The sequence below is a fragment of the Vidua macroura genome, chromosome 4 (genome assembly GCF_024509145.1).
Source record: "Vidua macroura isolate BioBank_ID:100142 chromosome 4, ASM2450914v1, whole genome shotgun sequence".
NCBI lineage: Eukaryota > Metazoa > Chordata > Aves > Passeriformes > Viduidae > Vidua > Vidua macroura.
The window spans coordinates 67,443,057-67,464,289 of NC_071574.1; the positions used below are offsets into that span (position 1 = coordinate 67,443,057).

At 36.3% G+C, this 21,233-nt stretch overlaps 1 protein-coding gene across 4 annotated transcripts; it reads left to right on the forward strand.

Moving 5' to 3' along the window:
• Positions 1-795: 795 nt before the first annotated feature.
• RNF212 (ring finger protein 212) lies at positions 796-21,008 on the forward strand. Of its 4 annotated transcripts, XM_053976552.1 has the most exons (13): positions 796-1,202; positions 2,725-2,786; positions 5,430-5,504; positions 8,848-8,904; positions 11,472-11,530; positions 12,970-13,025; positions 13,115-13,184; positions 13,961-14,006; positions 14,770-14,833; positions 16,383-16,458; positions 17,188-17,378; positions 18,605-18,652; positions 20,847-21,008. In XM_053976552.1, exons 1-12 carry the CDS (start codon positions 1,091-1,093, stop codon positions 18,640-18,642), a joined length of 906 nt encoding a protein of 301 aa, XP_053832527.1. In that variant the 5' UTR covers positions 796-1,090; the 3' UTR covers positions 18,643-18,652; positions 20,847-21,008. The 4 variants fall into 4 exon arrangements, with proteins under 4 accessions (XP_053832527.1, XP_053832526.1, XP_053832528.1 ...); XM_053976551.1 differs by lacking the exon at positions 20,847-21,008 and having other exon boundaries at positions 799-1,202; positions 18,605-18,923; XM_053976553.1 differs by lacking the exon at positions 20,847-21,008 and having other exon boundaries at positions 799-1,202; positions 16,386-16,458; positions 18,605-18,923.
• Positions 21,009-21,233: the final 225 nt, after the last annotated feature.

Consider the following 21,233-nt stretch of genomic DNA (forward strand, 5'->3'; position numbering starts at 1 on the left):
ACATTTCAGAATTCATAAAAGAGCTGATCATGTTTCACCATATTAATTAGGTCTATACTCAAAGAGTATAGACTCAGCACTGAGACTTGGGTGTCTTGAATGTAACTTGTGATTGCTTAAGTCTTTACTAATACTAATAGAACTATTATTATTAATACTAATCATCATCATCAGATCATCATTATATTATCATATCATCATCATCATCTTTGCTTTTAGGAAATGTTTTCAGTCTTCTTCAAGATTTTTAATTAACTCCATAAAGCAGAAGCTGACTCACAGCTCTTCTGGGAAACGCTTTGGGGGCAGAAGCCTTTGTGAAGTTAAAAGCTTCCTCTGCAGTTTGTGGCTCTGTCATACCCAAAGCTACAGCCTGCACTGCAACTAAGTCTGTAGGGGACCTTCAGCCTAAAATTTTCATCACGGCACACTAGCAAGCAATGGGGTCTTTTTTTTTTTTTTTTTTTTGTCTAAGAAATGAACATCAAATCTCTTTGTTTTGCTCTTTTTCCACAACAGAAGATGCTACAGCAAACCTGAGATAGCGAATTAACAAACTTCCTGGATTTTTGCATTTAAAATAGTGAAATCCACAACTATTTTCTCTGTTTTTTTTTTTTGTTTTTTTTTTTTTTTGTTTTTTTTGTTTTTTTTTTTTTTTTTTGTTTGTTTGGTTGGTTGGTTTTTTGTTTTTGGTTTTTTTGGTTTTGGTTTTGTTTTTTTTTTAATTCTCCCCAAACGCTGACCGGGTGGAGTGAGCAGGGCGTGGTTCCTGCAGAAGCTCGTGCTTGGAGCCCTGTGGGCGCAGTTCTACTTCCCACGTTTGGGGACGGGAGAGGGACTCTGTCAGAGCACCGTCTGTGTCAGCACCGCTCCAGTTTGGTAGTGAGAAGCCAGAAAAACCAAATTTTATTGGGGTGTGTGTGAGGACCAAGCTCTGCCGCCCCGAGGCCCCGAGGCGGGAGGGGCGCGGGCCGCGCTGCCCTCAGGGCCGCCTCAGCTGGCGGGGCATGGCGGGGACGCACCCACGGGGCTCGGCCTGAGGACGAGCGGCTCTGCCCCAGCCCCGGGCCGTCTGCCCCGCTGCCCCATGGCCGTGTCTGTGTTCTGCAACTCCTGCCTGTGCGAGCCCCGCGCCCCCACGCCGCGGTTCTGCCTCACCAGCTGCGGCCACGTTTTCTGTGAGGTTTGCCTGCAGAAAGGTAATGGCTGCTGGGGCGCGCCCGGCGGGGCGGGCTGTGCTGGCGTGCACACATCCACCTCAAACATTGGTGTTTCTCACCCGCTGTGGAAAAAAAGAAAGCCCTGAGCACTTCGTCGAATGTTACTGATAAGCCTTTCCAGTCCTTGCTGTTGATTTGCTTTGAGCAGTAAGACGCCCGTGTCCACCTCCAGGTGGATGTGGCTTTGAGAGCACGCCTTGGGCATTTTGGATGCTTATGATCCATAATTTTGTTAAAAAACCCCCACAAATAGATGGCCTTCTGTTCTAGCAAATTTGGGGAAAATAATGGTTTTTCCTTCGTGAAAGAGCAATTAAAAAAACGTAGGATTTGTTTAGGATAGGTTTTGGAAGTAGTTTTAGTAAGTTTTGAGGCTCAGTATTTTTCCTGAAGACTTTCAGCAGCATGAGGGAAGATTGGAGGTGATGTTTTGAAGCTCTTGTGTTATGTACAATTCCAGAGTCGTATTCTGGGACTCCAGTGATGTTCTTGGACAAAGATATGTGGGAAAGACAGAGGGATAATGAAGTTGCTTTTCAAAAGAAAAAAAAATGCAGCAGACAAATATCAATATTTTTCCCTTTTCACATCATACTTAATGCCCTGGTTTTTGTAAGGGCACACAGAAGAAATGATCAGTCTGTATTTCAGTACTAAAAACTTTTGACTAGACTTTTTCACAGGGTTGCTATTGAAGGTAGAGAATCATAAAATGCAGACTCTGCAGCTTGCAGCCTCCTAGAATGTGAACAGCATCTTTACTCTCTGCTCGTAATATTGTTTGGCAGAAAAACATATGAGAGATTGTGTTTCGTTTCTTTTTTGCTGTGAATTCAGGAGTGATGGCAGTCCAAGGTTTAAAATGTATTTTAAGATGTTTATAAACATTGATCCTTAGAATTTTCAGAAAGGCAGTAGCTAGTGCAATTATCAATTCTAAATATTGAAATATTTGCTATAGATATTTTCTAATATGTTTGCAGATAAGGAGTTTAAAAGTCATAATGTTTTAAAAGTGATTTTATTGTTTCCTCACTGGAGGAATTCAAAAGGCAAAATTACTAATTTCTTGACATTTGGGTTTCATATATTTTGTTGGGACAACCCAACTATGCCCCAGTCTAAAAAGCCATATATGAGATTGACTGTAAGTCATTAGTGCACTTAAGCATACATTTAATTAAACCAGGCAAGTAGTCCTATTTAAATCAAAAGAACTAAAAGTCACCTGCATTCTGTGACACTAATGATATTCATAAAATCATTTACGTGAATGCTTATTAACAGGAGCAAGACCTGATGACATTCACACACATTTTTCCTGCACAACTCTGTGTAATGGTTATAGAATCCAATTCTTTGTTCATGTTTATTCATACTTCTTGTGTAACCTGCAGATTTCTTCCACAAGCTCCAGATGTTTAGGCATCACATTCCATTTACAATGTATTCAATATATATTCACTTTGATCTATATTTTAAATGTGTCTTTACCTTACAGGCAAAAAAGATGAATGTTTGGTCTGTAAGAGGGCTTGTCGTACCGTAGTCCTTTCAAAAGAGGTAAATCAAGCTTTAGTTTTGTTGCATTACATTGATCTGTGGTTTGCTTAAGAGCTAAACTATTTGCAGTAAAAAATGCTTCCTTTTTTGTTTTTGCCAACTGTGACGTGAATACTTACTGATAATAGGTTGCTAAACTAAGATACTTAAGCACTAGACAGTTCTGCTTTTTGTTGTAAATATTCCTTTAAATTAAAGCCTATGGAAACTTTAGGTTTTGAGGTACTGCTAGATTGTAAATCATTCTAAACTTTTCAAGAAATATGGCTGGTTACTGTGTAACATCATGACTACTTGACTACATGACTACTTTCAAAATGGGGAAAAATGTTTATTGATTTTGGCATTTGTACGTCACAGAAAATGAACTGTAATGAATTATTTCATGTAATGGACTGAATTGAAAACCTGCATGATAGCTCAGCAGTGTTTTCAAGTGGATTAGGCTTTTTTCCCCTGTTTTCTCTTAAGCTTAACTATTTTCCTTGTGGCTGTGTGATTTAGAAAGGGTTTGAAATATTGTTGGGAATTTTTGTTATTCACTGGAGAATTAAGAGCTTTTAATTCCCTTTCTTGATTAATCATTAAGAATCTTTAATTTTGCATTTCTCCCAGAAGCAATCTTCTCTTTAGCTGATTCCATAAATAGGTTGTGAAAACACTCATATTTTTGTAGACTGATGCCTACCTAAGAGACAAGGCCTTATAAGGATAAAAGAGAAACACTAAAAACATTTTAGAAAATTCAATACAGCTAAACATGAAGGCCTCCTAGGAATCTTGCGCATTGAAGAAGACAATGTCACTTAAAAAAATTGCAACAAAACAACAAATTGCAATTATAATACAAAGGAACAAATGCACACAGTAATCAAATATGAAAAAAATCAAAAAGCCCTTCATAGAAATTCTAAAGGGCATATTTTAATATGCTTTCAATATCAATGTATTGTTGCTGCAAAGGTTGTTATTAATTTCAGTCAAAGAATAATTTAAGTTGTCGAGGACCTCTGGAGGTCATCTTGTTCAACATCTTACTCAAAACATTAATTTTTAAGCTACATCAGTCTTAAATTGCACCATTTCAGTAGAACTTGGTAATTTACTTCAAAAGCACAGAAAGAATTTACAAATGCAATGATTGGGATACTAACAAAAATATTAGACGTTTCATTAGAACCTGCCACTGCTCTGGAGGGCTGGAAGGAAGCAAATTACCATATTCTTTTAAAAAGACATTAATGATGATTGCTTATCCTTGATTAAGAACAGATAAAATGATTGGAATGATAATTAAAGATGCATATAAAAAAGTCATGGCTCTATAATTCAGGAACCTGAGTGGAAATATACCTGATAAGCTTTATAAGCTTGATGCTATGGAGGAATTCCCAATGAGAGGAGGTCCTATAAATGTGTTAGAACTCCTAATTAAATTGTATGTTGGGGTAATCAACATATACACATTAAATATTCTCATCTTTACAGTAATGCATTCTTGTCACCTTTATGTCTTCCTTCTGTGTCTCATGATCCCCACTTGTTTTTCCCCAGAGGATGGTTAAGTGTTATGATAAATCAGAATCTGGCTGTTCAGTATTTCAGAATATCATAGGAACATCTGCTGCTCCTCCATGCAGCAGATAAGATATAAACAGTGTTACACAAATCTTTATATGAAAGAGTTTTTATACCAGCATGAAGCTGGTTGGGTTTTATTTTTTTCAAATCTGATAGGTACTTAAGCCAAGATCATTGCTTTGGTAGAACCCTAAGTAGATTGCAAGAGCTTGGTTCCTATGAATGCATTTCATTTAAAGAAGCTGAATATATTTTTATTAATATCTTTTCAAGATGGAATATTATTGTCTTTTTTTTATTTCCTTTACTGAAATACCATAGGTCGGTTACCTGTGCTGTCTGTCTGCATTTCTCCATCTGTCAGCTGGAAATTTTTGAATCTTTGGCTGATATCAACCAAATTCAAAATTGCAGAGGGAGTCTCAAATACAATTAATTACCTTCTGTAAAAATTAGTAGCTGGGGAAAGCAAGGAAAACCAGTTTTCCTAAAGCATGCACAGCTCTGATTAAAAGACACAAGTCATAAAATATTTTAAAAATTCAACAGCTACTTTAGGGCTCTTTCCTTGTTCTAGGATAATATTCTGCTGCCCAATGGGCAGGCAGAGACAAAGGGATCCCAGTCAGCATTGGAGCTATTCTGAAAAAGGACTTTGAAACAAAACTGATTGTAGGATGCATCCCATGTAGCTGGGAATGGTGAGAACCAAAGAGCCTGGAAAAGGGCTGCCAGAAACGTGGCTCTTGGTGTGAATGCAGTGCCTCTTCCAGGGGCCACAACATCCTCCTTGAATATCCTCTGGACACTGGTACTATCTTAATCACAATAAGTATATATGTGGGTAACATAGTTAAACGAATGCCCAGTGCTTTTCAGATGGTTGATAAGGCCATTAAAGAAAACTAGGTTTATTTTCAGTTTCTTCATTATCCTTCTCTAATCTGTGAATTTTTTTATTTATATACATCAGTCAATTTAAGAAACACTTTACAAAAGACTTTATTTAATATGACTTGCTAATAAAAATGCTAACCTTGGTATATTTTCATTTCTTCATAGACAAGTCCTGATATTCAATCACTGTTCATGCCAATAGATGTGTTAAACAAGAAATACTCAAAAGAAATATCACAGGTGAATCTACCTTAAAACTTTGTAACTCTATATAATAATCAGCAACTCCAGCTGATTTTTGTGTGAATGGGGAAAGTGTATGAGTGAATGCTTGGAAATGAATGTATGGCCATTACCATCTTCCTTAATTCCACAGTTTTTGAGTTCTTAAGGAGACATAAATTATTCATTATGGTCACTGTTTATGTTTTCAAACTCTCTCTAAGGACCACTAGTCTGGTTATTTTAATGGTGTAAAATGACTTTCAATGCCATGCAGTGAAAAATTAGGTCTCCCAGAAGCTTAAACGTGCCCAGATAGTGTGCCTTAATTATAGCTATAAAAAGTTACACAGTGAAAACCTGAGCTGGATACAGTCCTGAGCTGACTGTGCTCTCTCTCCCTTCTAATTTCTTTTTTCTTTTTTTTAATCAAAACACACCTCTTTTTTTTTTCCAGATAGACGCAGTAAATTATTCCAAGGTCATTTTCCTCCTGCTTTCTGTGAATTCCAGATAAGATTCCTTTCATCAGGCTTAGTTTCCAGTCAAGAACTTCAGTAGCTGTGTGGGTTAAATAAGTGCATACAAACTCCCTTTTTCTCCTCATTTCTGCATCTCTTCAGCTTGGCTTTGGGACTTTGTGTCCTTGTCCCTCTTCCTGTGCATTTCAGCAGCAGGTTCAACCACTCCAGCAGTACATTGTCCCTAGGCCCAGCTGCAGCCTTTGTTGGCTGCTCTCATCTCCTTGGGCTGGGACCTGCTGAACTTCAGGTGAGCTTCCTGATCCAGCAGAACAATAATCCAGGGAATATGACCTGTTTTCTCCAGCAATGGTCATGGATTTGCATTTGCTCTACCCAGGCTTCACAGACTTTTCCAAAGCTGAGCTTGGCCCCTTTCCTGAGCAGTGCTCCTCCTCAAATGCAGAAGGGACACAAGGTAAACATGAACCCTCTCTTCCTCTGTCCTTCCATACCCACTTTTTAACAGCAGAATCAGCAGTTACTCTGTAAACTGAACAAATGCAGGGAACCTGCACACCTTCAATCCCATGGGAGTACAAACTTCCATAGTGTGCTAAAGGAAGGAAGAAAGAGGGCTCAATCTCACAAGGCTGAGGTGGGTTTTCTGTAGTGTGAGATAACTGTTGGGAACATACTGAAGTGTAGTGAAGGCATTGAGGTATATTCAGAACTTGTCCCAGTATCAAAAGATGTAAGAGCAATTTATCTAATCCCTTATCTAATCTAATATCTTGTCACTTTGGTGGGTGCTTAGGAAAGTGTGAGAGCAGAGCTGGATGTAGTGATACATCTTCAGAAGAGCCTCCCAGCTTTCAGCAACTCGTGGCACAGGGATTTCTCAAAGTGGGATTGGTCTGCATTCAGAAGCTTTGGTGGATATTTTTCCCCACATAATTGTCAGGTTGTTTCCTGAATTTCAGCATCTGTCTCATATTCTGGAAGGGAGGTGCGGCGTTGTGTTCTTCTCGCCCCGGTCCGGACGGCTCGGGAGCCTGGCTAAAGGCGCTGCCTCTTGGCTGGACCGGGGCTGACGCATGTCCAGGCGCTCTAACGCTGAGCGCACCGGCGTGGGCTAGCCGTGCTCTGTAACCAACGCTGAGAGCAGATAAAGGGGTGAAGGAATGGCACACCTTGCCCTGCGTGGCTGGAGAAAGTTTATTCCCACGTGGTGGCCGCGGTGGAGGGCAGCGTCCATCCCCTAGTGCCTGCGTGGACAAGATGACAGTGAGACAAAGGAAGCATGGGGTTATATAGGGGGCAGGCAGACAGGGGCGGGAGCCCCCTTCGCCCAAATGGGGACAGGCAGCGGGGGAATGACGTGGACTGCGCAGCCAACGGGAACACAGTAGGGGTGTGTACAGGGTTCTGGGACGAATAGGGATACGGGGATGGGGTAACTGACACAGAATTCTCACGAATGAGCAGGGGGTGGTCACAAGACTGACATGGGAATGCTCCAATGGTGAGTGACTCGGAGCGAACCATCACGGGGTGAAATGGGGGTACGCAGAACCAGCTAACTTTCATCAGAACCCCTACCTAACCCAACCCGGGGTGCAACAGGGAGGTCCGCAGGTTGTTCACTGCATGATAATTATTTCCTTTTCAAGGTTTTAACCTGTTGGTTTAATTTCTTACTCTTGAATTTGATTCTGGAGGAAAAAGTATCCATTCTCATGCGCTATGTCTGTGCTAATTGTTAGTTTTAGACTGCTGATGCATCCCTTTTTCAACTGTCTTATTTTTCAGCAATGAAGATTCATATTCTATGTGGTCATTCTTTTACTGAAGTTCTTGCATACCTCTCAGTAATCTGAACTGTTTTCAAACCTACTCTATACTTTCTGAGATGTTGAGCAGACTCAGGATATAGGAATATGCATTTTTTTAAAGGGGAATGATGATGTCCCCTATTCCATTTTAAACCAGTGGTAAGATCTGATTTACTTTTTAACTGGTACTGAGCACTAAACTGTCAAATTCAGGTTTCTCCTAGACCAAAGATCTCATTTCTGAGTGAGTGGAGACAGTTCAGAGCCATTGCTTTCTAAATGGATATTTCTTCCATCAGTTCTTCCAAAGACACACCTGATCCTTTGATGAGTATTCAGTGGGAACCTCCCAGGTTCTTCCACAAGGAATAAAATAACCATTTAAGTTGGATATTCCTCTATAGCTGTATATTCTCAGAGTGTTTCTTCTTGGTTGTCTCAATTCCTACAGATTTTCTGGCAGTTTTCTTACATGTGAGAAGAAAGGTTATTAGAAGTTAATACCTATGATAATTTGTTCCTCAAGCTCTTGTCTTGCCTACCTTGTCATTTTTACTTTTAACTTGTCATGGTTTACGATCCTCATTTGGACACCAGAAGTGCTTACACATCACCAGACAGTGTGTCTAACAATTATTTTTTAATTAACAGGGTATTTTTACAAGGTATATTATAATTGCCAGTAAGACAGATTACTTTTTATGTTGCCATTAATTTTATGTGTTTGCTTAGCACTGATGAATAAGAAACACTGCAGCTCAACTGGCTTTCTAATGTCTTTACCTTTTTATTGAACACAGTGTTAAAATATAACTTAAGTGAAATAAATCTGCCAGCTCTACTGTAGGTCATATTGGATTAAATTAACTTTATAAGGCTTCATCTATCAGTGATAATAACTTAGAATATTTTGGGATTTTTTTTGAAGAGGATTTTAAAAAGATATGTTAACTGCCTATAAAAGACAGAAAACTTTGCATACTGTGAAGTAGTTCTTTTCCATCACTTCGCTGAGGTGCATAAATGTATTTATGTGAAGCTTGATATAACTGTATTTATTTTTAGGTTTCAGAATTTCAAGAAAAATATCGTAAGCGTTTATTAAAATATCACAAACAAAAGGTAACTCTAATTGTGATTTTCTAGGTTTTTGTTTATATTTGCCTTGTTACTTTGGTTTATTTTTAGTATTAATCTTTTATGGGAATACTTAGAATAATTTATAAGGATTGACTCATTACTGTCATTATAAATACCAGTTTTTAATTGTTTAAAGTCTGTGAAGTCTCTATTAATTCTGGTGACTGTTTCTAATAAAATATTCTAGTTGTGAGGTGGTTAAAATTAAATGGAGAATCAAAGGACAGGGAGGGAAGAAACTAGTTCATTGTATGGAGGGAGAAGTGGAAGAGGTGGGGAGAGAGGGGTGCTAGAAGATAAGCCCAGAGGAAAAGAAGACTAGGGCTGACAAAATAAATGAGAAGTCTGAGCAATGGGGAACAAGCCTAAGGGCTAGTGCCCTGAATTTGGGATAGCTCAGTGTGAAGGACAGAATTAATTATGCTGTGGAGAACAGGTACTGCATTTGTGACTGTGCTTCTTCCTTTGTAGGTTGGAAGGCAAATTCTTTTTCATTTTTCAGCTCCTTCTAAATATTAGATTGTTGAATGTTTCTTTTATTTCTAAGGATATGGGTTGTTGCTTAAAGCTACTTGGCAGTATTAGTGACTTGACCCATGAGTGGGTGTCCCATGTATGAAATTACAGAGAAAAAGCTCATGTAGCTGCCCAGCTGGCCATTTCATATGTGGGAAGAGTTTCTGGTGTGATTGTCATGGAGAGAAAGCTTGGAAAATTAGGTGGTCTGTGGCCCATTCTTCCTTCTTCTCCATGAATGCATTTTGGGATCACTCATAGTGTACTGTGTTGTGGGTCAGTCTTTTAGGGTCCTGTCCTTCTGCTTTCAAAGCCAGACCAGGGAGGAATCCTGGTTTCATCCCCCATCTAATCTACTGTACCAACTCCAGATGGTAAAACTGAAACCTGTAGAAAAAGTAAAACAAATATCTTTATAGAATTCAGTATAAATAGAGATGTTATCTCCAAAGAAGCTGTGGAGAGTTTTGATACTTGGTAATTTTTTAAAGTTGTTTACTGTTGAGACATTCACTCAGCAGTGTTTGTGAAGTATTCAGGGATGGTGCTTGACCTAAGGAAGGTGTCCAGGTGACAGTACCAAAACAGTTGAAAATGTATTTGGTTGCTGCTTCAATGACACACTGTTTTGGGTGGGTTTGTTGTTGTTTTGCCCATTCTGTGTATTGTGAGTATGTTAAAACTGCTTGCATTGGATCAGGGACAGGAGAGGCTGGTTGTATTAAACACCATTCCAGTTTCTCATGCTTGGCTGTCTTGTTTCAGGTCCCCTTCCTTATTTCTAGTTTGTCATCCTTGTCACTGTCAACCAACAAGGTCTCATGGTCTTCATTAAACTGCTTTCTTGCTGTTTCTGTGAGTTGTGCAGGTATTAGGGTGCAGGTGATGGTGGCCACTTGCTGTCCATGTTCCTGGCAGGTCTAGATGTCCTTTTATGCTAGGATCCCAAAATACTGAAAACCAAATAGTTACTCACCTTTTCTAAGGTACTTTGGTCTTAAAATTACCCAGTCCTACAGAGTGACAGGATAAAGTACATTCTTCCTGACTGGTTCCTTTCTTAATCAAACCTAGCTCTCATTAGGAAACAAAAAAACCCAGAATACCAAAAACCAGATCTTACATAAATTACATTTTTTCTTTAATCTGTTTTGCAGAGTTTTGTACCTGCAAAAAGAGCATAGTATCTCCCACAAACAATATGATTTTATAAATCAGGTAATTTTATTGAAGGACTCAAATAATAGTTTGAGAATCATGAAAAGTTAACAAGCAAATTCATAATTTGCCTTCAAATCAAAATATGAACAGTGTGAAGGATTAAGGTCACATAATGGAAATTAAGTATAAAACATAGATGCAGTATTGAGGCTATTGAGTAAATTTTTACATCCTACATAAAATATAGTATATGTTCACATAATGAAAGACTGTAAAAAATACACATACTAGGGAGCTGACCTAGTGTTTGTGACCTTAATATTCTTCAATTTTGCCAGCTCATAACATTTTTTAATGGAGATATTTCTGGTTGTGTCTCTTAACAGAGTAGAAAAACCTTTTCACTTAGGCTTACTACAAATAGATACTGAAGTGAGCTGAATGCATTTTCAATCTGAAATGAGAAATATGGGAACAATGTATTTTGTACATTTATTGGTAGCTTTTTCAGATAACTTTATTAATCATAACAAAGTTTTTATATCAGATATGAAAAATAGGAAGCAAAAGAAAAAAAACCTATTTTTAAGCACTTTTCTAGTGTTCATTTATCCAGTATTACCAGCATACTTAAGAAAAGGTAATCAAACTAAGTCCTTAACTGCCAAAAAGAAGCATATCTCTTCCAGACTGACTGTTTAATGGGTCCATAACACAGCCATAACAGCTTCAATAAATCTGGAATTGCAATGATGTCTTAAGATTAAAACCAATAGAAAGCAGCCTTTCAACACTTTAGAATACCAGCTGGATGAAAATGAAGCTGTATATCACACAAATAGACTTTGTTTAAATCTATGATTATCTTACAGATAGCAAAGCTGGAAGAGTCTCTCAAGAAAGTAACACAACAAATTCAACAGATACAATGGTAAGAGGTTTAATGCAGCTAAAGTAAATGTAATCAGACAACAGTAAGTTTAATTGATAAAACAATAACATTTTCATGTTTTGTTTGCCTTCCTCATATGTTTTTACAGAAATAAATGTATAGAGATTTCTGACATCAGATACATTTTATTCACAATAATCAATCCTGTCAGGAAGAAATCCTTTTATTTTAATATACAACTCAGTTAACTTTAACTTAGTTAACTCTAAAAATGAGTTTTTAATAAAGTCTAACATATAGATACTCAGTTTTATTTGCAGTTACATTACCATATTGGTGTATTTTCCAATGGACATGATAGCCTGGAAAATACTTTGATGTCTTTGTCAAAATACTTTGGTATCTTAGCCCATTTAAAAAGTTAGCAGAGTTTTGTGACATGTTTCTCATTGTTTCTATTTCTAGTAAAAATTAAATTCTTGACTCTTCTTGAATTACTCTCTTTTCTCAAATGTTTCAAAGTGGTAGTCAAGAGGTCACTCATCCTTATCCCTCTGCTCAATGACTCATACACCTTCATTTTTTCATCTTACTTATTTCCAACATAAAGCCAAAACTGTTATTTAAATCTCCTTAATAAGCCAGTTCATGAAACCAGCATTTTAATTGCACAGATTTGATCTTTAATTGATCTTTATTTCTTTTCTGTGGTTTTTTTTTTTTTTTTTTTTTTTTAGTACAGACTTTCCCTTGACTCTTAAATGCACATAATAATGTATTTTGCTCTGTCAGGCTGCTTGGTGTAATGTAACAGAAAGAAAAAGCCAGTATAAAGGAAACTCTGTATGTGGTGGATTATTGCAGTTTATATATTTTTATTCATTTTATGCCTCCATTTTGTTGTCTGCATCTCAAATAAATAGCATCTTGGTTATATCAATTACAGAGTTCTTACTGAATTCTAGATCTTTTTTTTGAGTTCTACCTAGAGAGAAGTGTCCTAGGGCCTCTTCTTGGTTGCCTAGTAAACATATTCCTCCTATTTATGATTCTTGTCAAAGGTACCAATTTTGCAAAGTTATTGTTGAATAGCATAAAAATGCCAACATTTCATTTGATAACTAGATTTCATGAAGTTTGGCAAATGTATAATTTCATGAAATGAAATTAATTTTGTGCTTAGCTATAGTTAATAATTGTGTTTTAACATCTGTTGTTCTCTAAAGTACTTTCCCATAATGTTGTGCTAAATTTGATATTGTTGGGTATATAATGAGTGCTGCAAATATTATAATGTAAAAAGCAAGTTCATAGCTTTACCAAATAAATTCTTACTTTGCTTCATGGCAAATAGTGTCGTGTTACAACCTGCTACTGATGGATAATTGCCTTGATTTTATTCTTTATTGACCAGTTAGGCATGTTAACTAATCAAACCAGCTTTCAATTTATAGCTTTGTTTCTTCTTTCCCCTTTAGTATGAAACCTCCTGAAAAAACGACACCATTTTCCAGTACAAGCAGAAATCCATCCAGTAAGAAGTCTTGGTTTAAAATATTAACTGTGGAATACCTTTCATTGGACATAGCTGTGTTCTAATATTAAATTTCTTAATGACTTCAGTTCCTTCAAGAAAACAGAATGTATATTCTTCATATTCTCTTCATTCAAGTCGCCCTTCCACTTCTGAAACGTGGGTACAAATTTGTTAATTTTCAATGAAAATCTTAGCTAATATTTTATACAGAAAGTAACCTTTTTGTAATGAGTTTAAAATATTTTTTGATTTTTTGTTTTGTTTTTGCAAACCGTTCAAATATGAAAGAACTGAGGAAAGTCTTATCTATCCAAGTGTACATTACAGTTGTAGGGATGGTGGTTACTGGAAAGAAACTTAAGGCATGATGCACCTTAGTCCAAAGAACTTTTGGATGAATAGCTAGATAGATGAATGGATAGCTAGATAGATTAGTGAGACACTCTCCATTTTCCATAGAGAAAAACTACATTTATTGTACAGACACCTGTATGTATACTGTACTTGTCTCAGGATACATGGGATGAGCCACTCCAATAAGACTCATTTAATTTTAAGTAAAATGAATCTATACCTTTGATTGTGACTTTCTTTTCTACAAAAAAACTACAGATTCAGAGTGCCCTTGTTGTGGATACAAATGAAAAATACACAAATATGCATTTTTATTCAGACAAATAGAGGAATAACAATGCTAATCATAAAATAACTTACTTTGTAAATGTTTTAACCAAAGCTCAGAATCACTGAATAGACTTTTCTTATTGCTAGTGAGTTTTGGAATAAGTCCTAAATACTTATGTGTCTTATGCATTATGTATTATGCTCTTCCATTACTAATCAAATTTAACATTAGAATCTAACATAATTTTAGTCTTTATAATGAAAATGTTATTTTTATTACAATGTCATACTTTGACCTTTCTTGCAAGGACTGAGGCAATGGAGATTGATCCTGTACCTTCACCAATGAGGAAAGTAAGTGGTTTTCTGTTAATACTTGTTTGTGTATAGTTACACACATATATCCTTTTGATTTCTCTTACTCTGTTAATGTTGCAAGAAATAGGATTCTCCCCCCATCCCATTCAAAACCATTCTGATGTGCATGATGATTTCAGATATGCTTGATGCAGGATAGAAGTCAGATGCTCCCCAAAAGAAACCAAAAGCAAATAAATCACAACATGAATTTCTGGAATTATATTCTCCACATGCCATATACAGGCTTTTAAACCTGTGATACCAAAGTAAATGGCAAATTCTTAAAATCCCAATATTACAAAAATGTCAGTGGTAAGAAATAATTTAGACTCTGAGTAGGGTACCTGAGTAGGGAATTGCAAGTTTTCAGTGATATTGCTAACATGAGAATGAAGGCAGGAGCTTTTCATGCTGTTGGTATCCTGGTTAGGAGAGGTAACATCCAGGAACAGCTGTTAGCTTGCAAATGGAATGTCAGCTCAGAAAACAGTGAGAGTGTCTGATAACACTTCTTATCTGAATATGATAGGTTATATAATAAAGCTAGAATACATGTATTTCCCACCTGCCCATAGATCTTTAAAAATAGTAACTTAATTCTTAGGTTTTGCATTTTAGTGCTATGAATACAACTGACAGCAGAGAGTTCTGGAAATCTGCAGGCTCTGTAGACCTCAAAATATAACACTATTGCTTAAAATGCCTTAGTAATTAATATGCTTATTACACTGTGGTTAATGACTTGCTGTTCATTTAGCTGGAGACACCAACTGGTCCAACAAGATTATCAGTAATAACTCCACCACAGGATGGACGTATGGGTGAGTAAAAGTAAACTTTGTAACTGAATAACATTTCTGTTATATTAGGAGGATGAATAAATGAAAATCCATACATTAGCAATTTACTAAAAAAATTTGAATTGTGTTGAGGTGTGAGGAATTTACCAAGTGGACTTCAATCCAGCAGCTGGGAAGTGGTTAAAAGGAAGTATGAGATGTTTTCCTAGTACTTACCTCTTCTGTTCAGTAAATGACTACTTGTAACCAAACCAATTTTTTGCTGAATCAACAGTTGCAAATAAAATACTGTAACTAAATGTGTGATTGAACAGAACAGGAATACTTGCAATATACATTGTTGATCTTCTGTTAAGCTTCATAATTTTTTGTGGTTAACAGAGAGTAACATTGTCCACAATGTCATATTGAATATCACATGAAGGAAAGGGAGGAAACGAAATGGAAGTTAAAAAAATATTTAATAACAAGAGTGACGTAGTTGAGATCAAGAATTTCTTCAAAAAGGTGGTTTTTTTTTTTCACCTTATCATTGTAATAGGGTATAAGACATTTTACCTGGCACTACTTTTTTTCATTCCTTCATACCCTGAGCTTGGGTAACACTCAGATGTAAATAAAACATGAGTAAGAGCCTACTTGGTGCAGTCTCTTGAGAACTGTTTATTTGTGAGGACTTTCCCAGAATTCCTAATGCTTTGCAGGCCTGCTATCTGTGTGTCTCTCCCATTCTTGGTTTTACATTCAGCATGTTTCTGCAGTAGTCTGTGTTCAGGCAGGCTTTCACCTGGCTTCAGCAATTCAGAGAATCCATCTGCAGGCACATAAAGAACTTTTAGCACTCTTGTCTTTTTACATGGTGTAAATGTCCCGAAACAAAGACAAATGCAATTGCAATGCAATTTCAAGGGAGGAGGAAAAATTACTTTGTCTATGTTATGTCTGATTTATATGCTCACATCCTTCCTAAATACATGGTTGCCTATAAATTTAAGCATAACAAGATAAAGGGAGCTGAGGTTAACTGTATTTTTTATTGTGTCTAAATATAAATAGATATTTATTAGACAATAAAATTTTACATAGAACAGTTATGTGTTCAGCAGATTTCAGAACCTTCACATAAAGTTTAGCAGTGGGCAATGCTGAGGGAATCAAAGTTTATGTGCAAAAGTAAGGGTAAGTGGAACCAATGATTTGATGGTGCACTAAGGAAAATTTCCTCAGAGGTGGATGTAGCAAAAAAAGATCAGCTGAAGAACTGGAGCACTTCAGCACAGCTGTCTTGATAGTCTAATAATAGTCTAATAAATGAAAGAAGGTGAAAGAAACCACCATGTGTTTAACTGGAACAAGATTTGCAGGGATGGTGCAATATGATGTTCTTGTGACAGCTGAGCTCTCTCATTGACTAGTGTAATTGTGCACCATTTTTAGTTCTTAAATGAGTCAATCATGAATTTGTTCCAAATCATGCAAAAAAAAAGATTACTAATCTTTGTTTCCAAAGTTTTCTCTTAAGTAAAATGGGTAATGCACATTGGTCCTGTTTTCAAAAATCTGATTCCAGCAGGTAGTGTATCCTACAGGAGTCCTCAGATAGCTCTAATAAGGCCAAGTCAGAGTACTGGAGCAGGATCTACAAGGTAATTCAATACTTTTTCAAGAGGTTACCATCTCCTGTGAGAGACTGAAATTTCCCCTCTGGCCTTTATTAATCTGTATGTTCAAAGGTAATATTCTAGATCTGAAGAAGTGTTACTGTGCAGCCTGGCTATCACCTACATGAATGTTTGGTTTTGGGGGAAAAGTTTTATTTTGAAATCACGTTTTTCAAAAATGTGCAGTTATAATGTGTGCTTCTGTAGCTGTTGACATCTGCAGTCATGGCACTCCTATAGGAAGGGGTAGTAATTTTATAATGAGGAAGTTTAACAATGTCTCTGCTGTATTATTCTGACAAAAATCAGAGATGAAAGCACAATATCTGCACAAGGGCTGTTCTCTGAATAACCTGAACTTTTCATGCAGCCTGCAACAGGTGTTTCTGTTTTTTTCATTTAAACATTGAAAACGTCTTAAACTGTGAGAATTATTAACATCAATAAATAACTTTAAATCATTCCTGAAAAATTAAGCTCTTGTTCTTTATAGTCATTAAGCCAAATATATCTTCCTAGCAGAAATTTAAGATATGTGTAACAAAGTACTTTTTTTCCACCCTTGATTTGATAATTGTTTTGTCAGTCTGCTTTTTGAAATATGTAAAAATATTCAGTAAGTAAAAATACATAGGCAACAAATTGAAGTAATTTTTAAATCTTGTGTTATAGAAGTAGCCTCAAATCACATGCTTGAATTGATTTCATTAACAGATCCACCCCTGTGGTGAGATTACCACATAGTGCTTGTCCATCATCATCTGGATCCCAAAGCAGTCGAAGGGGATCATGGGCTAATTCTGATTTCAGAACTCCTCAGCTGTACCCATTTACATCACCTTCCCCACAGCTGTCTCTGCCTAGGCAGCCAATCACTATCTCTGGACTTCTGCAAAGACAACAAGGCAAGTGTATTTATAAACCAGCGTTTAACACTTCCTGAAAAATTTTCAGCATAGCAGCTTAAATAAATTAACCAGAATAAAAAGGATATTTCAGAATTGGAAGTAGGCTTTCAGCAAAATATGAAAGGTGTCTGTGTTTATGATTGTATTTTGCCTTGGTCTTATGTGTGGGACGGTATCTGCAGTGAAAATATGTTCTTGCTTCACTCCAGAATTAGATTTTAACAGAGATTTAAATCTGATAATGTCCAAATTTTCTTTCTCAGCTGCACATATCTTAAAGATCTGCTTATCAAGACATCCATGTAAATGTCCACAGATCTCAGTAAAAAGGGAGCTAGTCCAGGGTATCATTTGTTGAGTGCAGCATAAAACTAGAAAAAGCAGCTGCATAAACATCAGCCCAAGGGGGGAGGGGATGGATGTGGATAGGAATGGCACTGGGGCAGATAAATTAATAAAATCACAGAATCAGAGTCACAGAATCATAGAACAGCCCTGGTCAGAAGGTACCTTGAATGGTCCAGCCTTTTTGGGAAAGAGAATCTATATGAGATTATGTAGCACCCTGACCAATCACATCTTGCAAACCTAATTCTCCTTATTGCCAAGTTTGCATCACAATTGAATTGTTTTTAAGCTTATATTAAAAGGATAATTAATCTCTAAAGTATTTTCAGTCCATACTAATAAATGTGACCTTCCTGCACATCCCAAGTAGTTTTGAGTTCATGAAACCAAAATAAAAATATTTTAAGAAATGAAGGTTTATAGCTTGTAAAAGCTTACATCACAATTGTTTTAATTGTGAGATTTCTGGAGAGTGATACAGTATGTGAAATAATACATGCACCTGATAGGATCTCTAAATAATATAGGAGAAATTAATGTTATAAAAAAAGTAGCTGTATTGAACTTTAGTAACAGATGTCATTTGGCTTTATGATTGCAATTAACTTCCGTTCATATACAGAATAATGCTTTGGAGATTCACTTATGTAGCTAAAATTGGAGTAAGTCAAAAATGCTTTTGTGGAAATACAGCGGAGCACATTTACATTCATGAAAATGACAATAGAAATGTTTTCATCAATTGTGTAGGTTGTTTTTATAATTTTTGATAGTTTTGCTTTTCCTTATATAAATTCCCCAAATAATTTACAAGAATAAATCTTTAGTTTTACCAAGTTTTTTTTTTTTTATTTGTACCTGTATTTTTATTCTAGGATCAACTAATTTAGGAGGACGTTCAGCAGAGAGATGAGCAAACATCTGTGAATTGTTTCGGTTAAGAAGCATCTGGAGAAGCACTGCATAGTCTCTGGATATCAAAGTATTTGTAACTTCCATAATATGTCAAATTGGCATAAACCAGCAAATTGTTCAGCATCAATACTGTATTTAAAACATCACTGATCTTTCTGATTAACATCTACTGAAGTTTTAGGTGGGAATACAAAATTTTCTTGTTTTTCGAAATTCTGGCTTCAAATACATTGCATGAATAAAAGTTCTTTATTACATAAGTGTTAAGGCAAAACATGATTATATGTTGAATGAGCATTTTTTGCTGTGAGTGCACTGAGCTGCAGGATAAATAATGGTGCCTGTACAGTATTATATATAGATTTCAATCCTAAAAAAAAAGAAATTTCTTTATGGATTTTTGGTTACAGAATTCCAAAATTTGGTTTTTACTCAATGCATCTGCTTTTGTTTGCAGTCTTGAAATGAGGTAAGTTTTGAGGGATATTACATTCTAGCAGGCTCTGCTGAGCACAGAACACAGTATCTGTTCATGCTTGTGAAATTTCACCATTTGATTTAGGTAGCAACAATTTCTTCCCAAAATGGAATTAAATGGGAGAACTGCAATAAAGAAACAGAGCACAGCAAAGATTACTTTTACTTTTGCACAGGAATAGCAACTGGAGGCTCTGAATGAAGGGTGCCAGAATTTCCTTTTCTGAGAACAACTCTGAAATTTATATGCCCTCCATCACTGTGTATGTGGCAAAATTTTTGTATGACTGAGTCATCAAATGCCTTTGTTTTGTTTTGACTCTAACTTTACCTGGATTATTTTAAGTATTATAAAACTAAAAGCTGGTATGTTTTTTGAGATAAAGTTCCCTGAATATATGATAAATTTCTTTTGAGTTGAAATGTTTTACTTTTCATATCACAAGTGAATGGGAGAGAGAAAACTTAATGAAAGGTTCAGGAGTTGAGATGAGAACTGGAAGAGGTCATTCACCAAATACCATCATGGGCAAACCAGACTCAACTTGAGCATATTAATTGAATTTATTATTAAGAAAATCACAGCAGGATAATGAGAAGTAAAATAAATATTAAGAAAACTTCGCCCCCGCCCCACCCCTCCCTCCTTGCCAGCTCTACCTCCACCCCAAGAAGTGCATGGAGTCAGAGAAAGGGAGTTACAATCAGTTCATCACAGGTTTCTTCCACTGCTCTGGGAGAAGAGTCCTTGCCCTGCTCCAGCATGGGAATTTTCAACTTCACATGTCTTATTTCAATGTATAGCTGCCTTTACTTTTTTTTTTTTTACCATGGGAAAGTTGGTAGATTTTCTCCTCCTCAATATTCTTATACTTCAGAGTTTAGCTGAGATCTCAAAGTCAGCTTCTTTCCAAGCAAACTTCCAGTCAAAAGATTTAATTTTACAGTGCCACAAACATGTTCAAATAAAGGTGTGTAGTGAAACTCTTAAAAAATTCAACTCTCCTTTAGTTCCAGATGAGCTTCAATAGCTTGAAAAGTGAGACTGGTGAAACATGATTGCCAACTTCAACATTATTTGTGCCCCAGTAGTTTTCTGTTTGTTTGCATTCCAATAAGGGATTCTCTCTAATCTCTGTTTCATCACACTGCAGAATTATCATCCAAGTTTCTGAAGTTGTACTATAGCTTTTATACTTGCTGGAAGTTGCATTCTGCAGTCAGGTGGAATACTTTGCTTTTATTGGTTTTGTTTCTCTTCCATCCCACTCCACAAACCCTCATCAGTTTCAGAATTGAGCTTCATGAAGCTGAAAATTTGTTTATATAAATGGGCCCTGTCTGAAAGAATTTGTGTAGGAAAGAGTCATACATGCTAGATCTACAACAGTCACAGTAACAAAGAATCACCCTGTCATTCAGAGATGTGAATAAATATTCACAGAGAACAGAATGATTCTTGTTTCCTGCTCACCACAGTTGTTTCCACTCAAATTCAGTAACCATCTTCATGGTTCAGGTAATCATCAGTTTACCTTTTCTGTGGTGAAAGCTGGACACAGGTAGACTGTGTTTTGTAGCTGTAGGCTGAGAAGAGAACTTGGAACATCACATCAATTAAAAAATGTAGTATGGAAATGAATATTTTTATTATTTTATTGCTGCTTTGAACTTGTGTGTCTGGTAGTATCTTCTACTTAACATGTATTACCTAATCTATTTGAGCCCGCAGTCTAATCCCGAAGAAAACAAATCCAGCAACCTCATCTTCAGAAATATTACAGCTTTGAAATGCACTTTGAAGAGAAACAATGTAATTTGAGAAAGAAAGCAAAGGCACTGGAGCTATCCATGCTGAGAAACACTGCTGAATGACATCCTCTTGCTTCCCAGTTCAGAAAAAAAAAAAAAAAAAAAAAAAAAAAAAAAAAAAAAAAAGAACTGAATATAATGTGATTTTTTTTCAAAACTTACATCTAAGTGTCTCTTATACAAAATAAAGTAATAGGTAAAGAGAAATTAAGAAGGTAAAAACAGGTTTGAGGAATGTCATTTGCCAAGTTCAATGCATCTATCATTTGTTCAAAAAAGTTGAAAATACTATATTCGGTA

Bases quoted from the DNA above. Each gene is read 5' to 3' on its own strand.
- RNF212 (XM_053976552.1), top strand. From the start codon at position 1,091: ATGGCCGTGTCTGTGTTCTGCAACTCCTGCCTGTGCGAGCCCCGCGCC. The intron at 5,505-8,847 runs GTGAATCTACCT...ATTTATTTTTAG, and splicing joins ACTCAAAAGAAATATCACAG to GTTTCAGAATTTCAAGAAAA. The intron at 8,905-11,471 runs GTAACTCTAATT...ATTATCTTACAG, and splicing joins TAAAATATCACAAACAAAAG to ATAGCAAAGCTGGAAGAGTC.